This window comes from Copidosoma floridanum, unplaced genomic scaffold (genome assembly GCF_036245765.1).
Source record: "Copidosoma floridanum isolate Cflo_tuat_1 unplaced genomic scaffold, Cflo_Japanese_pri ptg000006l, whole genome shotgun sequence".
NCBI classification, from domain to species: domain Eukaryota; kingdom Metazoa; phylum Arthropoda; class Insecta; order Hymenoptera; family Encyrtidae; genus Copidosoma; species Copidosoma floridanum.
In genome coordinates this window covers 311,958-331,450 of record NW_028321883.1, presented here as the reverse complement: position 1 = coordinate 331,450, position 19,493 = coordinate 311,958, and the positions used below count along the sequence as shown (strand labels likewise).

General features: G+C 31.1%; 1 protein-coding gene across 1 annotated transcript in view; it reads right to left on the bottom strand.

Moving 5' to 3' along the window:
* LOC106646939 (serine/threonine-protein phosphatase PGAM5, mitochondrial) overlaps nucleotides 1–19,493 on the bottom strand; it is a 326,599-nt gene that overhangs the window by 57,833 nt on the left and 249,273 nt on the right. The window contains exon 5 of the mRNA XM_089598499.1: nucleotides 12,142–12,272. Within this exon, the coding sequence (XP_089454625.1) occupies nucleotides 12,142–12,272 (131 nt within the window). The remainder of the gene's footprint in view (nucleotides 1–12,141; nucleotides 12,273–19,493) is intronic.

Sequence of the window (19,493 nt, the reverse complement as noted above, 5' to 3'; positions counted from 1 at the left end):
TTTTTTCCCTTGCCCACTACAATTTCAAAGTTGGTCCTTCCTGATTCTTAAAAGTTTTTCATATAATTCATCTCCTCAGGTTCCTTAACTTCCACGGCATTTTTTGCAGGAGGACCCCTGGCTCTCTTCTTCATTGCATCCGATACCATCGTTTTACGTGTCCCCTCTCCTCCTCGCTCCTTTGTTTTTCCCGCCATCTTCTTTGCATTCTAGGCCACCCTATCTATTGTTACTTATTAGTTTGAATTTTGTTTTTGAGTGTGAGAAAATATAAAAAGAAAACAGCGATTTGTGTAACAATAAGACATTTCTTTAAAATTAAAAAAAATGTTGCTTACTATTTCTAAGTTTTCAAGTTACTAATTCAATAGTCATTTAGGTCTAAGTATTCGTCATGTTAACCCATAAGTGGCGCATCCAGCGGATTTTTGTAGAACTAAGACCTGACATTGAGTTTCAGTTTAAATGTAGCCCGGTAAAATAATACACGTGACTTATTTAATTAGTTTTATTAATATATTTAACTATGCAGGAAAAGGAAAGCGAAGATACATAGTAAAAAAGTGGCAAATGCCAATCACATTTTTGCACTGATACAGCACAAAAAAGAGAAAAAAAGCTAAAGATAGTGTGAAACAGATGGATGAACAATTTAATACACCGCAACAAAAATACTGCTTCTTCGGTGTAGACATACCGATTTTTTATTTTTTGTATGCCGTCTGCTTGGCACGGTTACGGTCTCCCTAGCACCACTTAATTTTAAACTTTAAAATAGTGTCAGGTTTTAGTTCTACCGAAATCTGCTAGATGCGCCACTTGTGGGTTAACATGACAAGTAGGTTTATAATTTATAAGTAAGTCTCTTAAACTAGTAGAGATTGATGAAATTATCGAGATACCCTATTTTTATCCACATTGTCCATAAAAATTAATTTCTTTATTTTTCTGGATGTTTATCATAAATTATCTCGTTATTGTTAAATTAAATAACTACAAAACATTCATACATAACGCACCAATTTCAAATACGCACTGCTTATATCATTTATTAGTATAATGTAATAATAAAAATAGAAAAGCGTAAGTTTATGCGTAAACTGTATAAATATACATAACTTTACTAATTCAATAATATTTATAGTTGCAGTATCATTGATTTCCTTACGCGTGTTGCAGCCCAAAGAGCTTATTTTTTCGCTAGACGTTAGTAGCCTTTTATTTAAAAAAATTTTTAGTGTATCGAATAATAATTAATACAATACAATAATAATAATTAATAATTAATTTTTTTTCGAATAATTATGTAAAAGTTTTGTTGTTTTATAAATAAGGCTTCATGAAAAAATAATTTTATTTAGTGCATCGATTTAATGAACAAAAAAGAAGAGCTGCGATAAACGCTGAAGTGCAATTCTTTATTGATGAAGGTATTGAAAACGTAATATACGAATCAGAAGACGATGAAGACATAAATATAGATGAAGAAGTGCAATTCATTCATGCAAATGTTGAGGCTCTACCGGGACCTGGTAATTAATAATGACGAACTATTATTTAATTATACATTTCTCATTATGACCATAGATATAAAAGAATAGAGCACTATAGAAATATGCGAGCCTGTAAGTGGAAGCACGATTAGACTTTTAGTATAAGAAAACTCTGTCTTTTTCTTGCAAAGTCACGCTATTGGCTATGTCGCTGTCCAACTCATGACCCTCATATTATGAGCCAATGGTATGGCTCTGCTAGACAAAGGTAGATTCCTTTCATGCAGTGATCTCTCTCTCTCACTCTCTCTGCTGTAATCACGCTTCTGCTACTCTTTTGCGTATTCTATCAACATATTTTTATGATTATAACTCATACATAACCTGTAAAAAAGTATAATATTAATGGGAGGAATTTTTTTGCAAGTTTTATTCGTTCATCAATTATATTTTATGTACTGTACTAGAGAGCTTAGCCCTCTACGCACTCTGCAAGCAAATCCCCAACTTTTTGTCATACATACTTCTAACAAGTATTTAATCCAAACAAAATGATTAAATAATGATTAAGTTTATTAATCTGATTAAACAGATAACTTCAATTTTTATTCAACATGAAAATTACAATTTTTTTTTTTTAATCTTAAATTTATCCGCTTGAAATCAGACTAAGCTATTAATCACGTTCCTATCTTAAAAAATAGATAGGTGACGTGATGGAGCCTTTTTATTCGTTTTGTGATTGGTCGAGTCGATACTGGTGAAGGGCGCGTAGATTTGAAAACTAAATTTAAAAAAATATGTTAAAAGAAATCTAAATTGGTAAAATTTAAATTTAAATGTTGCAAAATAGTTAAACATAAGATTTTTTTCTTAAAATTGTGTAAATAAATGTTTTAAGATGGGGGTTGGCGTGCGAAGCGCAAAGGGGCGAAGCCCCTAGTCAAATGAAAGGCTTTAGTCACGTGACATTTCTGTTCTTTTCATCACAATGTCAGCAAAAATAGCAAGGCTAGTCTACTTATTGAATAAGATGAGAAGTTGTTGATTTTCTATACATCATATTTATATAATAATTGACATGAATGAGTATTATTCCTATCTGAATGTTATTTTTTCTATTAATGGAAATGCTTTGCAAACGAAGAATAGTATATCAAAGTATGTTATTGTCTAATGAAAATAAATAAAGTTAGAAACATAATAAAATAATATACATATTAGGTGATGCTTTTGAAAATGAAGTGATCGTGCGGCGCAGAGGGAGAAACAACATTGGTAATAATTATAATTAAAAAAAAGTAAAGGTGGCTCATACTTATGCTAATAATATACAAAAAAAATCGTAATAATCACTAATATATTCCTGTTATTTAAGCAAACTTATTTAATTTAACATATTTAATAGTTGCTGCTATATTACTTTATATTCTTAAATGTATTATTACCTCGACGTGTACAACAAATAACAACAGAATTTATATTTTATTCTCATAATTTATTACAAAGATGAGCTATCTGATTATAAAATAGAAATAGGTTAAGAGAAAGAATTAAGTATGGAGATTTTGAATCAATATAGTAAGAGATGTCGAAGTAATGGATATGGCTGAACCTGCACCTGGACCTCTGCTAAGAAGAAGAGGACGACCAAGAAGACGTGGGGGAGAGAATCGGATTGTTCCAGCGCGTCCGAACAATGTAAGAGGAAATCAAAACATTCCAGATAATAATGAACACGTCCAAAATAATCGATTACGGAATCGTCGTAATCGAAGACATAGCCCGGTAGGGATAAATCAAGCAGCACCTGTAGCACAAGAGCAAAATCTCGCGCAGGATACTCCAGGTAATTTCATTATCACTGTGCGATATAGAGAAATTCAACGATACTTCACATCTCGTCTCGAAATTTTTAGGTTATGGTCTCGAAAGTCTCGAAATAATTTCGAAACCTTAAGACTCACGTAACTAGTTCATTTAACTTATCACCAGTAACTAGTTTACACTGATTTTACAATGCAGGTTTTAATGAGGGTATGAGCTTGATGATTGATATTTTTTGCTGAATTGAATTTCCGTATCATGACGCATAAGCACATCACAATAAATTTTCTGTCAGACAATGCGGTGATTAGATACGTACACATGGCTGTTATTTATTGAACTAAGTAAAAAATTAGTTAAGAGAAATTTATAATCATACGTGTGTAACTTGTTACTTGCAAATTTGTTTGTAAAGTTTCAAAATATGCTAGGTTCTAGGATTTTTTTTTTTTTTTTTTTTTTTTAATCACGTTCTGAATTCCTAAATATCTGTACGCTTGGCGTAACGAAAACAGCTCGTCTGCGACTACAGTCTAACCAGTTTTTCATCAAAAAACTTTTTTTTCACAACAATAATGAAGCTATTGTAAAAAAGTATATCAGACATTAAAAAAACCATTTAAATGTATTTGATAGTTATTGAATAAATTAAAAGTCAAGAAAAATTCCTTTTTAAGATCTGCATTGACCAGAGAGTAGTGTATGAGCCTCCTTAAATTAACCATTACTCTTATTAAAAAAAGGTAACAATTAACACAAAAAAATTTAGTTATAATTAATTTTTATATATATTTATTCTGAAAGAAGATATAACAGCTATTTAGATATACTATACCTACATCAGATGAATAGCGCACAGCTACTGAGTGTTGCGAAAACTTCATTGCCATAATTTTAATCGAAATTTCAAAGTACTTCACGTTTGTGATAAAGAGGAAAAACTGTATTTTTTGGAAACCATCGAAATAAAAAAATTAAGATGCAGTGATGATTTAGTAAATTGTCAAATTGATTGGAGTGATTTTCCTTTTCTAAATATAAATTTTTAGCTGTTTTGAAAGTTGCACATTTAATTTTCGCACACTACTCGGTAGTTATCACTTGTTCCATTTACTTACATATCTTGTCTGATCTCTTAAATTATCATTTTTGATTGAGAAAAAAAAGTGTTATCCATGTCAAGAATTAGTGTTCCTTTACATTAAAAATACCACTATCGTTGATGAATATCATTCCATGCTAACGTTGACAAAAGTTTGAATCACAATTATTATTTTTCAATAAAAATATATTGTTACATTTTTTTAGCATCGTGCAAACAAAAATCAGTTAATACTAAAATTTTTTTCACCACATCCACCGCTGGAAGACGATGTTTCTTCCATTATTACATAATCTTGTCTACGGCTCAGGAAGCAATTTTCACGCAAATTAAACCAAAATACTTTTCTAGTAAGCAGGTAATGCGAGTTTTACCTGGGAGATTATGTTGCGATCCCCACTCTGAAATCGTGGGAAAATGGTACATTACGTCGCTATGGCACAAAGTACAAATATGAGCACCCGAAGGGCGCGGTTGTTGTACCTTGGTGCCCGAGTCAAGTATAATATTTTTCTTACCGAGGGCACAAAGTGCAATTTTGCGCCCGTGAGCACACTTTGCGCCCGGTAAATCACTTTGGGCCTTCGGGCAGAAAAAAACTTTGGGCTCGGAGGACGCAAAAAACTTTTCTGCCCATGCACCCGAAGTGATTACAAGGGCGCAAAGTGTGACCAGAGGGCGCAAAGTAGCAGTTAAACTTAGGGCCTATGGTAAGAAATGTAAATTTCAGCCGTTCAAGACCACAGTACTTTTCTGTCCTAGGTCGCAAAGCGATGTACCTTGTGATAATAGTAGTTTTCCTACGAGTTTGAAAAATCTTTGTTTGCGAACTGAGAGGTTTGCGGCCCGAGCCGAAGGCGAGGTCCGTAATGAGGTTCGTAAAGGAGACTTTTCGAACGAGTTCGGGAAAACTGCTTTTTCGCCCGAAGAAGTACCAGCCTCCCAAACCCACCCAAGGGCGGAAAATTGAAATTTTTGCCTTTAGATAGAAAAACAATTTACGAGAATATGACATAAACATACAACCATGCCATTTGGGCACTCAACTTTGTACTTTTCACCCTAAGGGTACTATTATACTTTACCTAACTAGATGCGTAACTGTATTCTTATGGTATAATTATGAAGTTGCATCATTTTATACAATTAGGGGCTGGAAATGAAGTACCTGACTATCATCATCAACCTGAAATACCGCTGCCACCTCGTCCTCATCCTCCAGCTACACCACCTGCTGTACAGCCAAATATACCCCTACCTGCGCCTCCACCTCCACCTGAACCGCCTGCTGTGCCGCAAAATATACCTGTGCCTGCACCTACATCTCAAGCTTTATCACCTGCTATACCGCAACCCGTACCCAACCTTGCACCTGGACCACAACCTCGCTTTAATATTTTACCTTCTATGCCTGGATCTTCATCTAATCCTCTTCAATCTTGTCCTGTATCTGTGCACAATGCACAAGTACATGAAATGAAAGAAAAAAAGAAGAAGAAGAAAAAGAAAAGGTCTCCAAGAGGTGGAAGACAAAGATGTAAGGATATGATTTCTTATGATTATAATGACAAAGTACTCATTTACCAATTATGATACTGTTTTTTTACTTATGCCTCAATTGCTTATTGTATAAAAAAAGTAAAAAAACTGTACTTTTCCACTATTTATTCAATGATCACATTCAATTTTGTTCTTATTATAATATCATTCTACGTTAAATAAGCAATGTAAATTAGGTCACTGTAATATACCGTACTCTTATAACTCGATGAAAAAATGGCCCTTGAAAAAACCTCTTATCAAGTACCAAGTTGTATCTACATAACGGACAAAATATTAGAATTTGTCAACTGAAATCTATCACTACTTTAAAAATACACGCAAGATAATATACCTACATATTAAAATCCGATGTCGACAGCGGTGACGTAGAGAATCTCGAAGTATACACTGCATACATCGATAGTCTTGATCTATACTACTATATTTCTTGATTCTAGATATAATAAAAATTTACATCCTAAGGAATAATAGAATTACTCTATTTAAAACTATTTATTAGTCATTTGATTATAATAGTTAATTAATTACTCTTGATTTTTCCATAATGTTTTTTGTATGTGTAGTTATTAATATATTAACAAAAAATATTACTTTTACAGTAATTAAGTGATAGAAATTGAGGAAACCTTATTGAATAAAATAAGCTCTTTGTACGTAATATTTAAGTACATAAAAACGTTACAAATACAAAGTAACATTTCCATAAAAAGTACTTGTTGTGACACTATATTTGTCGTTAACGTAGTAGTTGTTTTATTGAATATAATTTACTCCGTTTAAGTTCTACTCCGTTTAAGTAATTAAGTAATTGATTGTGAATGTGCACTTTGTCATTTAACTTAAAGAAATGCATTCTTAATGGTGATGTATTATTAATAAACATAAATTGAGGTAATGTTCTTTGGACGTCTTATACTATTGTATGAAAGACGTAACGAATTGTTAATAGGTTCAAGCTATCGTTTACTAAATTTGTATTTACGTACACACGTAAATATTATAAAACAATTCGAATGTCATTCTTTGATATAAACGTAAAACGTCAATCTTCCCTTCAATCTTCTAATTAAGTTTGAAATTAAAAAATGTAATATATCAAACCAATAATAAGTAAAAGTAATAAATAATGCACCCTTGAAAATCTATTGATATCAAAATTTTGAAAAAAGTAAGTATATGATATATTTGTATAACACTTTTATTAAAATATTGTTCTTACAAAAATTTTATCAACTTATATGTTAAATGCAATAATATAATTTAACATGTCCAAAGAACACAATCTCTTTCATACTCATTACGAATTGGTATTATTGCCGTTTATGGTTAAAAAAGTTCAAACATGACTTGCCTACAAATACTGATTTTCTACTATTTCATTACATAATTTATTACTGTACGTTGGGTTATTGAAGAGCCGAATTCCCACTGATAAAAAATTCTTATATTTATTAATGAAAATATTTGTTCAAATCCTTACCATCACATTTTGAAGGCACAGAGCCATCAAGTAGGTATGTTCCAGTTTAGTTACAGATACATTATTTAACACATCATATTTACCTTAAATATTACGTAACCCCAAGTCATTCCACAAAACCAGTGATTGGTCAATACACTTATCAAAATATTCCTAACTAGTCTTATAACGTAAGACAGATTAATAGTATGTTAATTTTAAGAATATTATTTTATTCTTCACAGCTCATAAATATTAAAGAATATCTTAAATACATGCTAACGTAACGCATACTAATATAATAAAATCCATCGCTATTGTAATAACAGATAATTATAATTCAAAAATAAACATTGTTGTCATAAAAGAAACTGAGCTACAATGTCAATTAAATAGGAAATTCATGTAAAGACATTTATAAAATGAGCTTGAACCAATCACATAATTAATTAATATGATTATTTATCAGCTCATCCCTGAAGAAGAAAATATTTACTTGCTACTTTTAAATATTGCCAGGTGTAAAAAATGTTTGATTTATGATAAATTGAGGAAAAAAAATAAAGATGAAATATAATATTAATAAAATATAAACATTATTGTTTAAAGATTTGCTACCACTACAATAGATTATAGCTAGTCACACAGCATAAAAATGCACGATCCCGTATTTAAATTCTCTCTAAATAAAAGTAAAGTAGACATCACTTCCAAGTTCTAATCTTTTTTCGCAGAAACTTAATGACTCTGAATTTTTTGGGGCTGGCATGGTATTGGCAAGTTAATGTTTCTGTGATAAAAAGAGCACAGTATTTATTTTGGCTACGTTTTAGCATGGAAATTACACGAGACGTAAGAAAAAATAAATTATTGTGAGCAGAATTTGGTATTAAACAAATTAGTTAGTACAATAACAGTATAATATATCATTTTAGGTAGTACCCAGTAGGTCCTGATGCATGAAAATGCACGATCCCGTATTTAAATTCTCTCTAAATAAAAGTAAAGTAGACATCATTTCCCAGTTCTATTTTTTTTTCGCAGAAACTTAATGGCTCTGAATTTTTTGGGGCTGGCATGGTATTAGCAAGTTAATGCTTCTGTAATAAAAAGAGCACAGTATTCATTTTGGCTACGTCTCAGCATGAAAACTGCACGAGACGTAAAAAAAATAAATTATTGTGAGCAGAACTTGGTATTAAACAAATTAGTTAGTACAATAACGGTATAATATATCATTTCAGGTATTACCGAGTAGGTCCTGATGCATGAAAATGTACGATCCCGTATTAAAATTCTCTCTAAATAAAAGTAAAGTAGACATCGCTTCCGAGTTCGAATCTTTTTTCGCAGAAACTTAATGGCTCTGAATTTTTCGGAGCAGGCATGGCATTAAGTTGATGCTTCTGTGAAAAAATCAGCACAGTATTCATTTTGACTACTTCTCAGCATAAAAATTGCACTAGACGTAAAAAAAATAAATTCTTGTGTGCAGAACTTATTATTACACAAGTAAGTTTTTATAATAAAGATACTATATAATTGTAGGTATTACTTAACTGGTCTTATATGAGACTACACTAAAGTTTTCACTAAACAAAAGTTATGGTGGGTCATTACTCTTATATTATAGTTATGTTTAATATAACATACACCAGAATGAAGTTGAAAGGTTAACTTGCGTTAATAAATTTTCAGCAACGTTTAAGTAAATGCATCATTTTTCAACAGAAGAAATCAGCTTTATTGTGACAAAGATATAGATATAATATTATTGAGCATCGCGTATTGGTTGGTTCGTTAAAAAGTTATGTGATGATAATAAAAATTAGAGATATTAGTGTAAATGATTTGTGATCAAAATATACGTATGAATGATAAATAGTGATATTGAGTTACACAAAATGTTTAAGAAATTTTTCTTAACTTAAGGGTGTAATCTGTGGAATAAATATTAACTAAGTAAAGTTTTACTTACTTTGTAAGGAAAAAAAAATTTTTTTTTGTACAATAGTAAGCTTATAAAGTGCATTGATAATCAATGAATATGTTAACAAATTTTTTTGTTTAACATAAATTATATAAAAAGGGAGAAAATTAAAATACTGACAATAAAACCGATATCAATTTAATTACATAAGATGATTACATTGCTCGTTATAATAGACACGGCGTTTTCTATTTATTAGTAGTTCTACATTTTGACTTTTTTTTTACTTTGATGATAAAACATTAATCTGAACGAACATAACTTAATACATTTATTAATTTTAATTAATACATAATTATACCACAAATTGTGATATTTTATATGGTTGTTAAAAATTTTTTAACCATGGACACATTTTCATTAAACTTTCAATGTAAATGAGCGAGATAAAAGCAAAAAAATAGTGCAATAACTAATAAAATTAACCGTAAAATCAGAATAAATATATTTACTCTTGGTCCACCTCATATCTTCAGCTTCTAATAGGGTTATAATAAAGGTCTTTTTAGCTTGTATGATATATATGTATCGGACTGTAATTGTTTATTCACTAACTTGTTAACCTTCACTAAGTTCTAGAGCAAGTCATGTTACTTACTTTCTTTTCAATATAAATGTAACGAACGATTACAAAAAAAATAAAACTCTGACAAATGTTTATGCGTAATACTAACACCACCTTATTTGAGTATGCGTAGTGTGTTGGGGCTCCCAACAAGTCCAAAAGTTGAGGCCTTGTGGTCATCGAATGTGTGTTCCCTGCATCTTTGCTCAGAATAAATATACGTGTGCATTATGCAGACAAAAAATAGCATCATACTTGCCACCTGAAAAGATGTCAAACCTACTACAACTGCCTTCGTCGGATGATGATTCTTTTCTTGAAGACGAATCTGATCATTCTAATGAAAGTGATTATGTTAATGATTATGATGACGATGATGATAATAATGATGGTGATGATGATTATGATGATCAGATAAATGTAGATTAATACTGTACATAAAATACATTTTCTCTTTTAATATTTATGTAATCAACATTTTTTTTCTTTGTCTTTGAATGCGTTAATATGCAAATATCTACTACAATTATTTTGTAAAGGTGAGCATAATTATTTCAGTATTGAAAAAACAATACAAGTTCTTGTACTAATTAAAATAATTTGAATATTAAATAACATAGTAAAAATTTCTCAATATTTTTTTTATATTGTAGAAATCCTTATCAATTAATTAATGGTTAGCGAAAAAAAAAGATTTATTTGATATAGCTATCAAATGTATGCCAACTACCGAACATAAAAAAATAAATAGTGAATGAAAAATATATATTGCTTTTTATAAAGACACCAACACAAAAGTAAAGATAAAGACGTATCAATTTAGCGATTGGAAGATACAAATTTAAAAACACAAATACAGAGAAAAAAATAAAAAAAAGAGATTCAGAAATAGATTTGCGCTTTTGGTAAGAAAATCGATGTATGCGACTCGAGCACTAACATACAACAACCACGCGGCTTTCGGGCACTCATATTTGTACTTTGCGCCCTAGTGACGTAATGTGCCATTATATATGTGACTCGTTTTACACTCAGTGCTTAAGAGTTAATTAAATTTAGTCTTTTATACCTGCGTGCATTTGAAATACATTGAAATTATTTTGTCAGTGAGGAATAATACCCGACAAGAATAGTCACAATGATGCGAGTAAATAGTATTTAGTGTAAGAATGGCACAATAACGGAGTAAACAACTTTGCATAAATGAAATGTATTGTATTGGTTATACGTGCGAAACCTTAATTAAAAGTATGCTCTTTACTACCATCTTTGTGCACAAAAAGTTATTCTTAATCTACCCGCCTACAATATATGCACGACTTATGTGCATAATCGTTATTATGTGCACAATTTTATTTAACTACGTGTATGACTCTTTTGTGCATACATCTTATGTGCATGTTTATTAATTACACTTTTTGCCATGTGTCCAAATAACCATTGGTTGTGCACAAAAAAATGTGCCTAAAATCGTTTGTGCCCAATGTTAAAACCAAAAATAATGGCATGCATGATACTTTGATCACATTTGACTGTGAAAAAAAAAAACAATCTAGTAAGGCACAAATATTGTGCATAAGATATTGTGTACAAAAATTTATGTGGACATACTCAAATTATATGTGAACAATATTTCGTGTTCAACAAACTGTGCATGACAAAAATGTGCACTAACCTTGTGTGCACTGGACATAGTCTGCCTATTTAGCCTAATATTTCTTCTGAGAAAAAAGATGTCCATATTATAATTTATTTATATTTTTCGTAAAAAAAAAAAAATTGTATCAACCAGGATTCGAAGATTTGCCCATGCAGAGTTTCGTATGGGCAAAACGTTCATCCAACTGACCCATTGAGAACTCGGAATTTTATACAGAAATATCAAATTTAAGCTGTTAAAAGTTGATGGGATTTAAGTTAAAGTTAAGGAGAGAGCGCTCCGCTACTCTTGGTCAGGGTGAGAGAGAGAGAGAGAGAGAGTAAATCTGCGCCCAAGTATGAGCGAAAACGCTCAGATAGTTTAAGACACTGGTTAGTAACTATGTTCTTCGTTTTACAAAATATTCATTTATTTTAATATGTTTAGCACATACAGATACTAAAACTGACATAAATTTATTCTAAATAAGATACTACACTCACCGGCACACGAAGTATCGGATGACATTTGCGTGACACACAATCACAGTATAATTATCTTTCTCCACAAAACTATCAGCTCTATGAATGTATTTACGAAAAGCTGCCTCTAATCGTGGTCCATCTTGGAAGAACTGTAGGAAAAATAGTGATTATTCTTTCATTATTAAATCGTAGTAAACTTCAACTTTACAAGAAACAATTATTTTAAAACGTATAACGCCTATGTATTACTTTTTATCGAAAGTTCATGTAATTTTGAATCTTATTTTCAAGTGAAACTGTACCGGATGAAAAACGAATTTTTCTAATGAATGCTTATCCACATCGAGATATTGTTAGAAAAGAAACTTTAAATTTTTTGTGGCCTCTTTTTAGTATTTAGTAAAAATTTTTCTGAATTTTGTACCTTGTTCTATTAAGGAATAAGAGTAATGTGTAGAATGATAGAAACAACTTTATAAGATAATATATTGAAAAACTTTAAAACGTTAGCATAAACTTAGTATTCATTCAAAAGTACGTATTTATATGTGTGGCGTGTGCATACTAGTCGAGTTTCGTCCTCTTACTCACTTTGCGTGTAAACCTACCACTTGTAATATTAAAATATTGATTTTATAATATATAATTGCAAAATAAAGATATCTAAAAAAACAACGTCGCAAAGCTCTGCATACTGACTTCCCAGAAATATAATGATTTTTACTCTGCACACTTTATTATTCTTCGTTCTTTAATGCTTAATTACCTATTATTTAAACAATGGTAAAAAAATTGTATTCTTAAATACAATGTGAATTCATATCAATTGCTACTAAATACAGAGTTTAGTTTATAAAATTTGTACTCAACAAGTTTTTTTTAAAGTTGATAAGACAAATAAAAAGAAAATTCAGAAAACTAAAGGTTGAGTCAACAGCAATAATTAATACAAGACTTTCAAGCATAATTTTTGTTCAAACTTTTTTTTAGATTTTCTAAAATGAAACTGCTTTAGGCACATTGTACGTGAAAAGTTAAACCATGAAACAAGCAAGTGCAGATATAAATGTACACTGTACCACCTAGCTTCTTTCCATTCTTCTTTATGTACATTTTCGTAATGCAATATAGTATGAACCCCTCAATTTATCAGTTCTACCAGTCAATCTTTAACATATATTGGTATGCTGCATATATATATGAGTGATACCGTTGACTAAGTTTACTTGTTCTTTTTTATTTACATGTGCAGTACATCTGCTTATCTTTTCCCGAAAAAAGGACGTAAGTTATACACTTGTGCGTCTGTGCACATCAAATAACGAGGTATGTTTGCACTGAGAGATGGCGCGTATAACTAAACTATGGTCTTGCACACATAGCTATAGTTGATTTACTCACATCACGCGTTTTGTTATTCAGTGGAACTGCCTTTCATCATGAATCAACAATTTTTCACTGCACAGCTCGATGGATATCGAGAAACAACCATCATCAATTGTTTCGAGTAAATTAATTTATATAAATACATAAGAAATCCAGTACGAACGAATGAAGAAATATGTTTCCATTGTAAAGCATAATACCTCAAAGTAGAACTAAAAGATGCATTAATCATTGACTTTGCTGTAGAAGACAAGTGTACTAAATCAAAAACAGACGATGTAGTTAATACTACCGATGACTCGGATTGGAGTAGTTTTTTGGGGTACATATGCCCCCCGCTGGATCCTTTTGCCCCCCCATGACGAGGTTGAGTTGGCTGAATGTTCCTTAGGGTCCTACGAACACATTACAAAAAGTTTTATCAAAATCGGTGCTGCTCCGCAACTTTTCCACAATCGACACTAAATCCCGGTTTATTGACTGTACTATTAGCAGACAGTGCGTCAACAAATTTTTTTACGTTAATGCAAATATCTCTATAACTGCTGACGCGATTTTCTTGAAACTTTGCATGTACATGACTAAAGTTATTATAAATCTCATATCAGTTTTTTAAAACATTCTCTTTGCTACGTCAAGCGTAGTAGGTACTTTTATATAACCTCTTTGACAACATACATTTGAAACTATGTTTAACACGACAAAAAAGACAAACTTTTTTCCCTAAATCTATAGACGCGATTGTGTTCAAATTTGATAACTACATCCATAAAATATTTTTTTACAACATATGTTTTTTTCAAACATTTTTATCGTTAAGTGAATTCGTTTATTGCATATGAGTATGAATAGTAGATTTTAACAGAAACTTTTTTAGTATTTTTCCAGAACTGCATTGTATTTTTAAATAATTTTAAAAGCATAATTACCTACAATGAATTACTAAACTCAAACTATAAACATAGATAAATCATTTTTTTCTTACTTTGCAGGATAACAGCTGCTGCATTTCAAATACTGTCCAAACTCATAGTAGAATTTTTTAAGAAGAAAAAGAGTAGTATTAGTAACTACCTTATTGTATATGATAAAGTAGGACTGTTATGTCCAAACTTTTGAGTGAAGGGTAAAACTCGAAGAGTCACTCTTCAAATAAATAAGTTTAACTTTGTTCGTCAGGAACCAGCCATCAGCTCCAAGGCATTATTTGCTCTTACTTACAGTATGTTTCCTTTAAAATCGTTAACTTCTGTCTAATGTAATGATTTGATAAATTTATTAAAGCAGGAAATATTCGAATTGACAAGAATATAAATATTAAATTTTCAAGTACGCATTAACAATGTTTAGACAAGTTTTAATTCTTCTTGGCTTACTCCTATGATTCTTAGTTAGCTGCTGCTTGCGTACATGCAGACGCAAAATCTTACAAGGTTGATTGTAACAATGGTTCTATTTCTACAGGAGAATCTTTGTGACGATGACAATAATAAGGCTGCTGCTTTTAACGTCGGAATTCAAATTAACGGCCTTTTTTATCTTGTTCACTTTCTTTGACTCACTTTTCAGGCTAGTCTAAAGTGGCCTGGTTTGCTTGAGCTTTTCTTCCACAGCTTAGGCATCTGTCATACATTTCCTTAAAATGTACGTTTTTAACACGCAGCTTGATCACCAAATTTAGTCTTACAATGGCTTAAAAGACGCAACTTAACTCACTCTGCAACCTTTATAGTTACTTTTTAGAGCACTTAATAACAGGAAAAAAAAATATTGGTATATGAAAGGAGTTTTTATGCTCTTGCATTCAAGGAAGACACGTCATGGTTGGGGATCTAAGCGATCTATCAGAGCATAACCTAATTACTCGTGATTAACACAAGCATGATTGTGGTGGATTTATTATACAAATATCAATGGTTAAAAATATTGATCCATCAAATTTTACATTTGGTACACGTTAATGTTAAAATTGGGTACGATATTCGTTGTAAATCAGTCATGAACGCTGGAATCAGTGATTGCTTACATTTTTACACGTGTGAGTACGAATTGATAATGTAAACTAATCGCTTTATTAGATTGTTAGAGATTACACGCGTAGTTTGAGCTTTGTAATATTAGCTTTCTTCGAAAAAGTAAGTTATACATCGTACAACTGTAGAAGCAGGTATACAGCTCAATGTTTAAAAATCACTGTGCATTTGCGTTTCATAATTTTATAACAGAGCTAGGTGTTTCAAGGTAATCAAATTAAGTACATGACATGGGATGTTATAATACAAACGACAAACAAAAACATGAACGCATTAGATCTTTTGTACACGTGTTGTTTAGGGAAAAGAGAAATTATCAGATCAAATAAGCTTCTTAGTTTATCCACTCCAATACGAAGTAATACAGTAGTTGTCCGCAAAGGTTAGTGAAATTTAAAAATAAAACTGGTTTTTTTTTACATTTTATATGTTTCTGTTCATTTATATTCTTATAGCGACAACGGTGACATCTATTTAGTTTAGAAAAAAGGTTATGATAAAAACAAAAGTGAAACGATTCAAATCTGGGAATATTTGTGTGAGCACACAAAGCATTTTTTGTGAACTAATAACGCAATAGGTAAAAATATTATTCAAAAATTTTCTGTCCTAAAAACACATTTTGCTTTAGACTTAGTATGCATTTTTTCATTCGTAATAAGAAAATATTTATACGTAAATGAATTGCTTAATCATTCACTAATATATCAGGTTACTTTCGATTAAAGTAAATAATTTTTTATAATGATTTTAATAAAAAAGAGGAATTTCAGAGCAAAACATCTTAAAAGTGGCCCTTAATAACAAAAAAAAATTTTCAACTATACAAAAACTATAAGTGGAAACAGTAAAAATAGTCACATTATTTAATGCGACGCCTAGCTCAAATGAAAATACTATCTGCCACGTTAGCATTCATAATATCTTCAGCTTGAATACCAACGCTAACTCTACAGATAATTTATTTTTATACTTATAACTTTTTAAATTAAAAATTATATTTAAAATTTTTTTTTAGAATACTCGAATGCTTGAATACTGTTTCGCTTATTGCATTATACTGAACATAGTTTTAAAAGAAAATCAGATTCAACTCAAAAATCTACGTGAAAGATACATTGTTTATCTTAAATTGATTTGCACTTGAGAGTGAATTCTGTAATGAAAACAAAAATTATATTCAATGTAAATATTTTGTCAGAAATATGATCATCTCTCGACCATCGTGAATAAGAAAAAAGATGTCGTGTCTTTGTTCACAAATGTCCCATGCGAGCTTGTGATTGAGAGTCTCGAAAGACGTGCACGCCATATCCTTCAGGGCTCAAAAATTCCTTTTACAGAATTTAATAATATAACAAAATTCTTATTTGAAAATACGTTTATTATGTTCGACAAAAAGATGCATCGTCAGATATTTGGCACACTCATGGGGTCTCTGATCTCTCCTCTTTGTGCAAACTTGGTGCTTGATGATTGTGTCGAGTTTTGTTGGAAAAATCTAAAAAACAAATACGGCATAGAACCGCTCTTTTTCTTTACGTATGTTGATGACTCTATAGCTTGTATAAGAAAAAATACTATTGAAATTGTTCTCCAAACCTTTAATAATTGTAACAAACATTTACAGTTTACTCATGAAATGGAAACTAACAGCCAGATTAATTTCTTAGATGTTACTCTATTTCAACAAAAAAATATATTAAAAACGAATTGGTACCGTAAAGATACGTCTGGAAATAGACTTTTAAATTTTATGTCAGCCCATACAAGACAACAGAAGATAAATATCATATATAACTTAGTAGATAGGGTCATAAAACTGTCAGATCGTTCGTTCTATAGTAATAATATCAAGTTTATAAGACAGATGTTGCACGAGAATGATTATCCTACACATTTTATTAAAAAATATATTTAAAAAAAATTATGAAAATCAACACTACAGAATCGTTAAATTGTACACTCACAACACGTGACAACTGCAATTTTATTAGTTTACCATATTTCCCTAACATTTTTGAAAAAACAAAATTATATTTAAAAAAATTCCAAATCAGCACTATCCCCAAAATAACGAAAAAATTGACCACATTGTGCAATTAGGTAAAGACAAAAAAAAAAGTAAGACAATACCAATGTGGTATATGAAATTTCGTGCAACAACTGCCCTGCAAAATACACAGGCGAGACAAAGAGAGCACTTAGAGAGAGGAGAAGAGAACACAACAACAATTACAAAACTGAATCTGTGGTATCGTTGCATCAAACTACTAACAATCATACCTTTAAATGGGATGACATTAAAACACTGGACAATGAGCCAAATTACAAGAAACGAATGATTTCTGAAATGCTCCATATAGTGTCAGATGATAATAATATAAATAAGAAAGAAGACCTATACACTTTGAGTCATACTTATAAAAGCTTTTTCAAAAATATACGTTGCTGACCACATCTATTAGTGTGCTATACTGACCTCTTGATGTATCTGTGTGAATATGTGTGTTCTACTATAAATTGACAATTTTGCGAAATGTGGATGCTTTTGCCTATTTGACTTGCGTGCGAATGAACATCAACAAATGCTTTGTCAACAAATGCTTTGTGCGATTATGTACCTCTATTATACTTGGAAGAATGTCTACGAAGCGGCCAATTTTTGTGTGTGTAAAGTATCACCGTATTATTTCTTAAATAGTTCTTACAAAACGTTCAACTATAACAGTCTTGGTCTGTGAACAACGTTCTACTCTGTATTTAATTCCAATTTCTCGCTAAACAGAATGCATTTCACAACCTGTAAATTCTTCACCTTTATCCGTTTGCAGACAAATTAGTGTACGATCGTTACTTCTTGATAAAATACTTTGAAATGCTTTAGCTACATTTTCTAATGTTTTATCCTTGATAGATTTGGTCGAAACGTATTTGGAACAATATCAATGACAACAAGAAAATAAACGTTGCCACCATTGTAAGTTTTTAAAGCTCTCAAGTCCATTAAATCAGCTTTTCATACGTCGTTGAAGTAACGCACGTTATAGCTTCTTTTGGGAAGACAATTGCAGATAATTCGCTGCCGTAATCTGCGGTATCTCTTTACGCACTATCAATTATACATATTTTCTGATGATCCTTGTGCATATCTTATCTACCTTCCTGCACGTAATTGACAGCGCACATTAAGTTCTTCGCAATGTGTTGATTTACGAATGAACTGATTCACGATGCCTTCAAACATAAATGACTTGAAAGAACGGCTTAATAAAAAAAAACCTCAAATTGTGATTAAAATTTTTAGAAGTTGAAAAAGATAATTTTCCGCCCTCGGGTGGTTTTGGGAGGCTGGTACTTCCTCGGGCGAAAAAGCAGTTTTCTGGAACTCGTTCGAAAAGTCTCCTTTACGAACCTCGTTACGTCCCTCGTCTTCGGCTCGGGCCGCAAACCTCTCGGTTCGCAAACAGAGACTTTTCCAACTCGTAGGAAAACTACTATTTTACCCAAGTCAAACTTGCACACCTAGTAGCGCCCGCACTGGTATATACATATATACACCTGTGCTATGAATAGATACGGTACCACATCTGATCTAAATCCAGCAGATAAGAGTTCTCTTTTCTATGATTTTACAACTTCAGTTGCAGTACACTTTCTAACATGTCTGAAAAATGATACATTTTTTGATACGATCATTTTCTTTAAGAATTTAACTCTCTCTTCCCAGAAGAGTCTGTTAAGCTGTTCCAAATAATGTGATTTTGGGAATTTGTTTTCTCGATAATTTGCCTGGAAATAAATACCAAATGAATTCATGCATATCACTCATTTTTCAATAAACAATACAATACACATTTATTACAGAGCGCTTTAAAATTTTGGCCAAAACTTTAACCTTCTTAACTTGCCCATCCTAAATTCTACGTTGAGAAAGTGAAAAAAATCAAT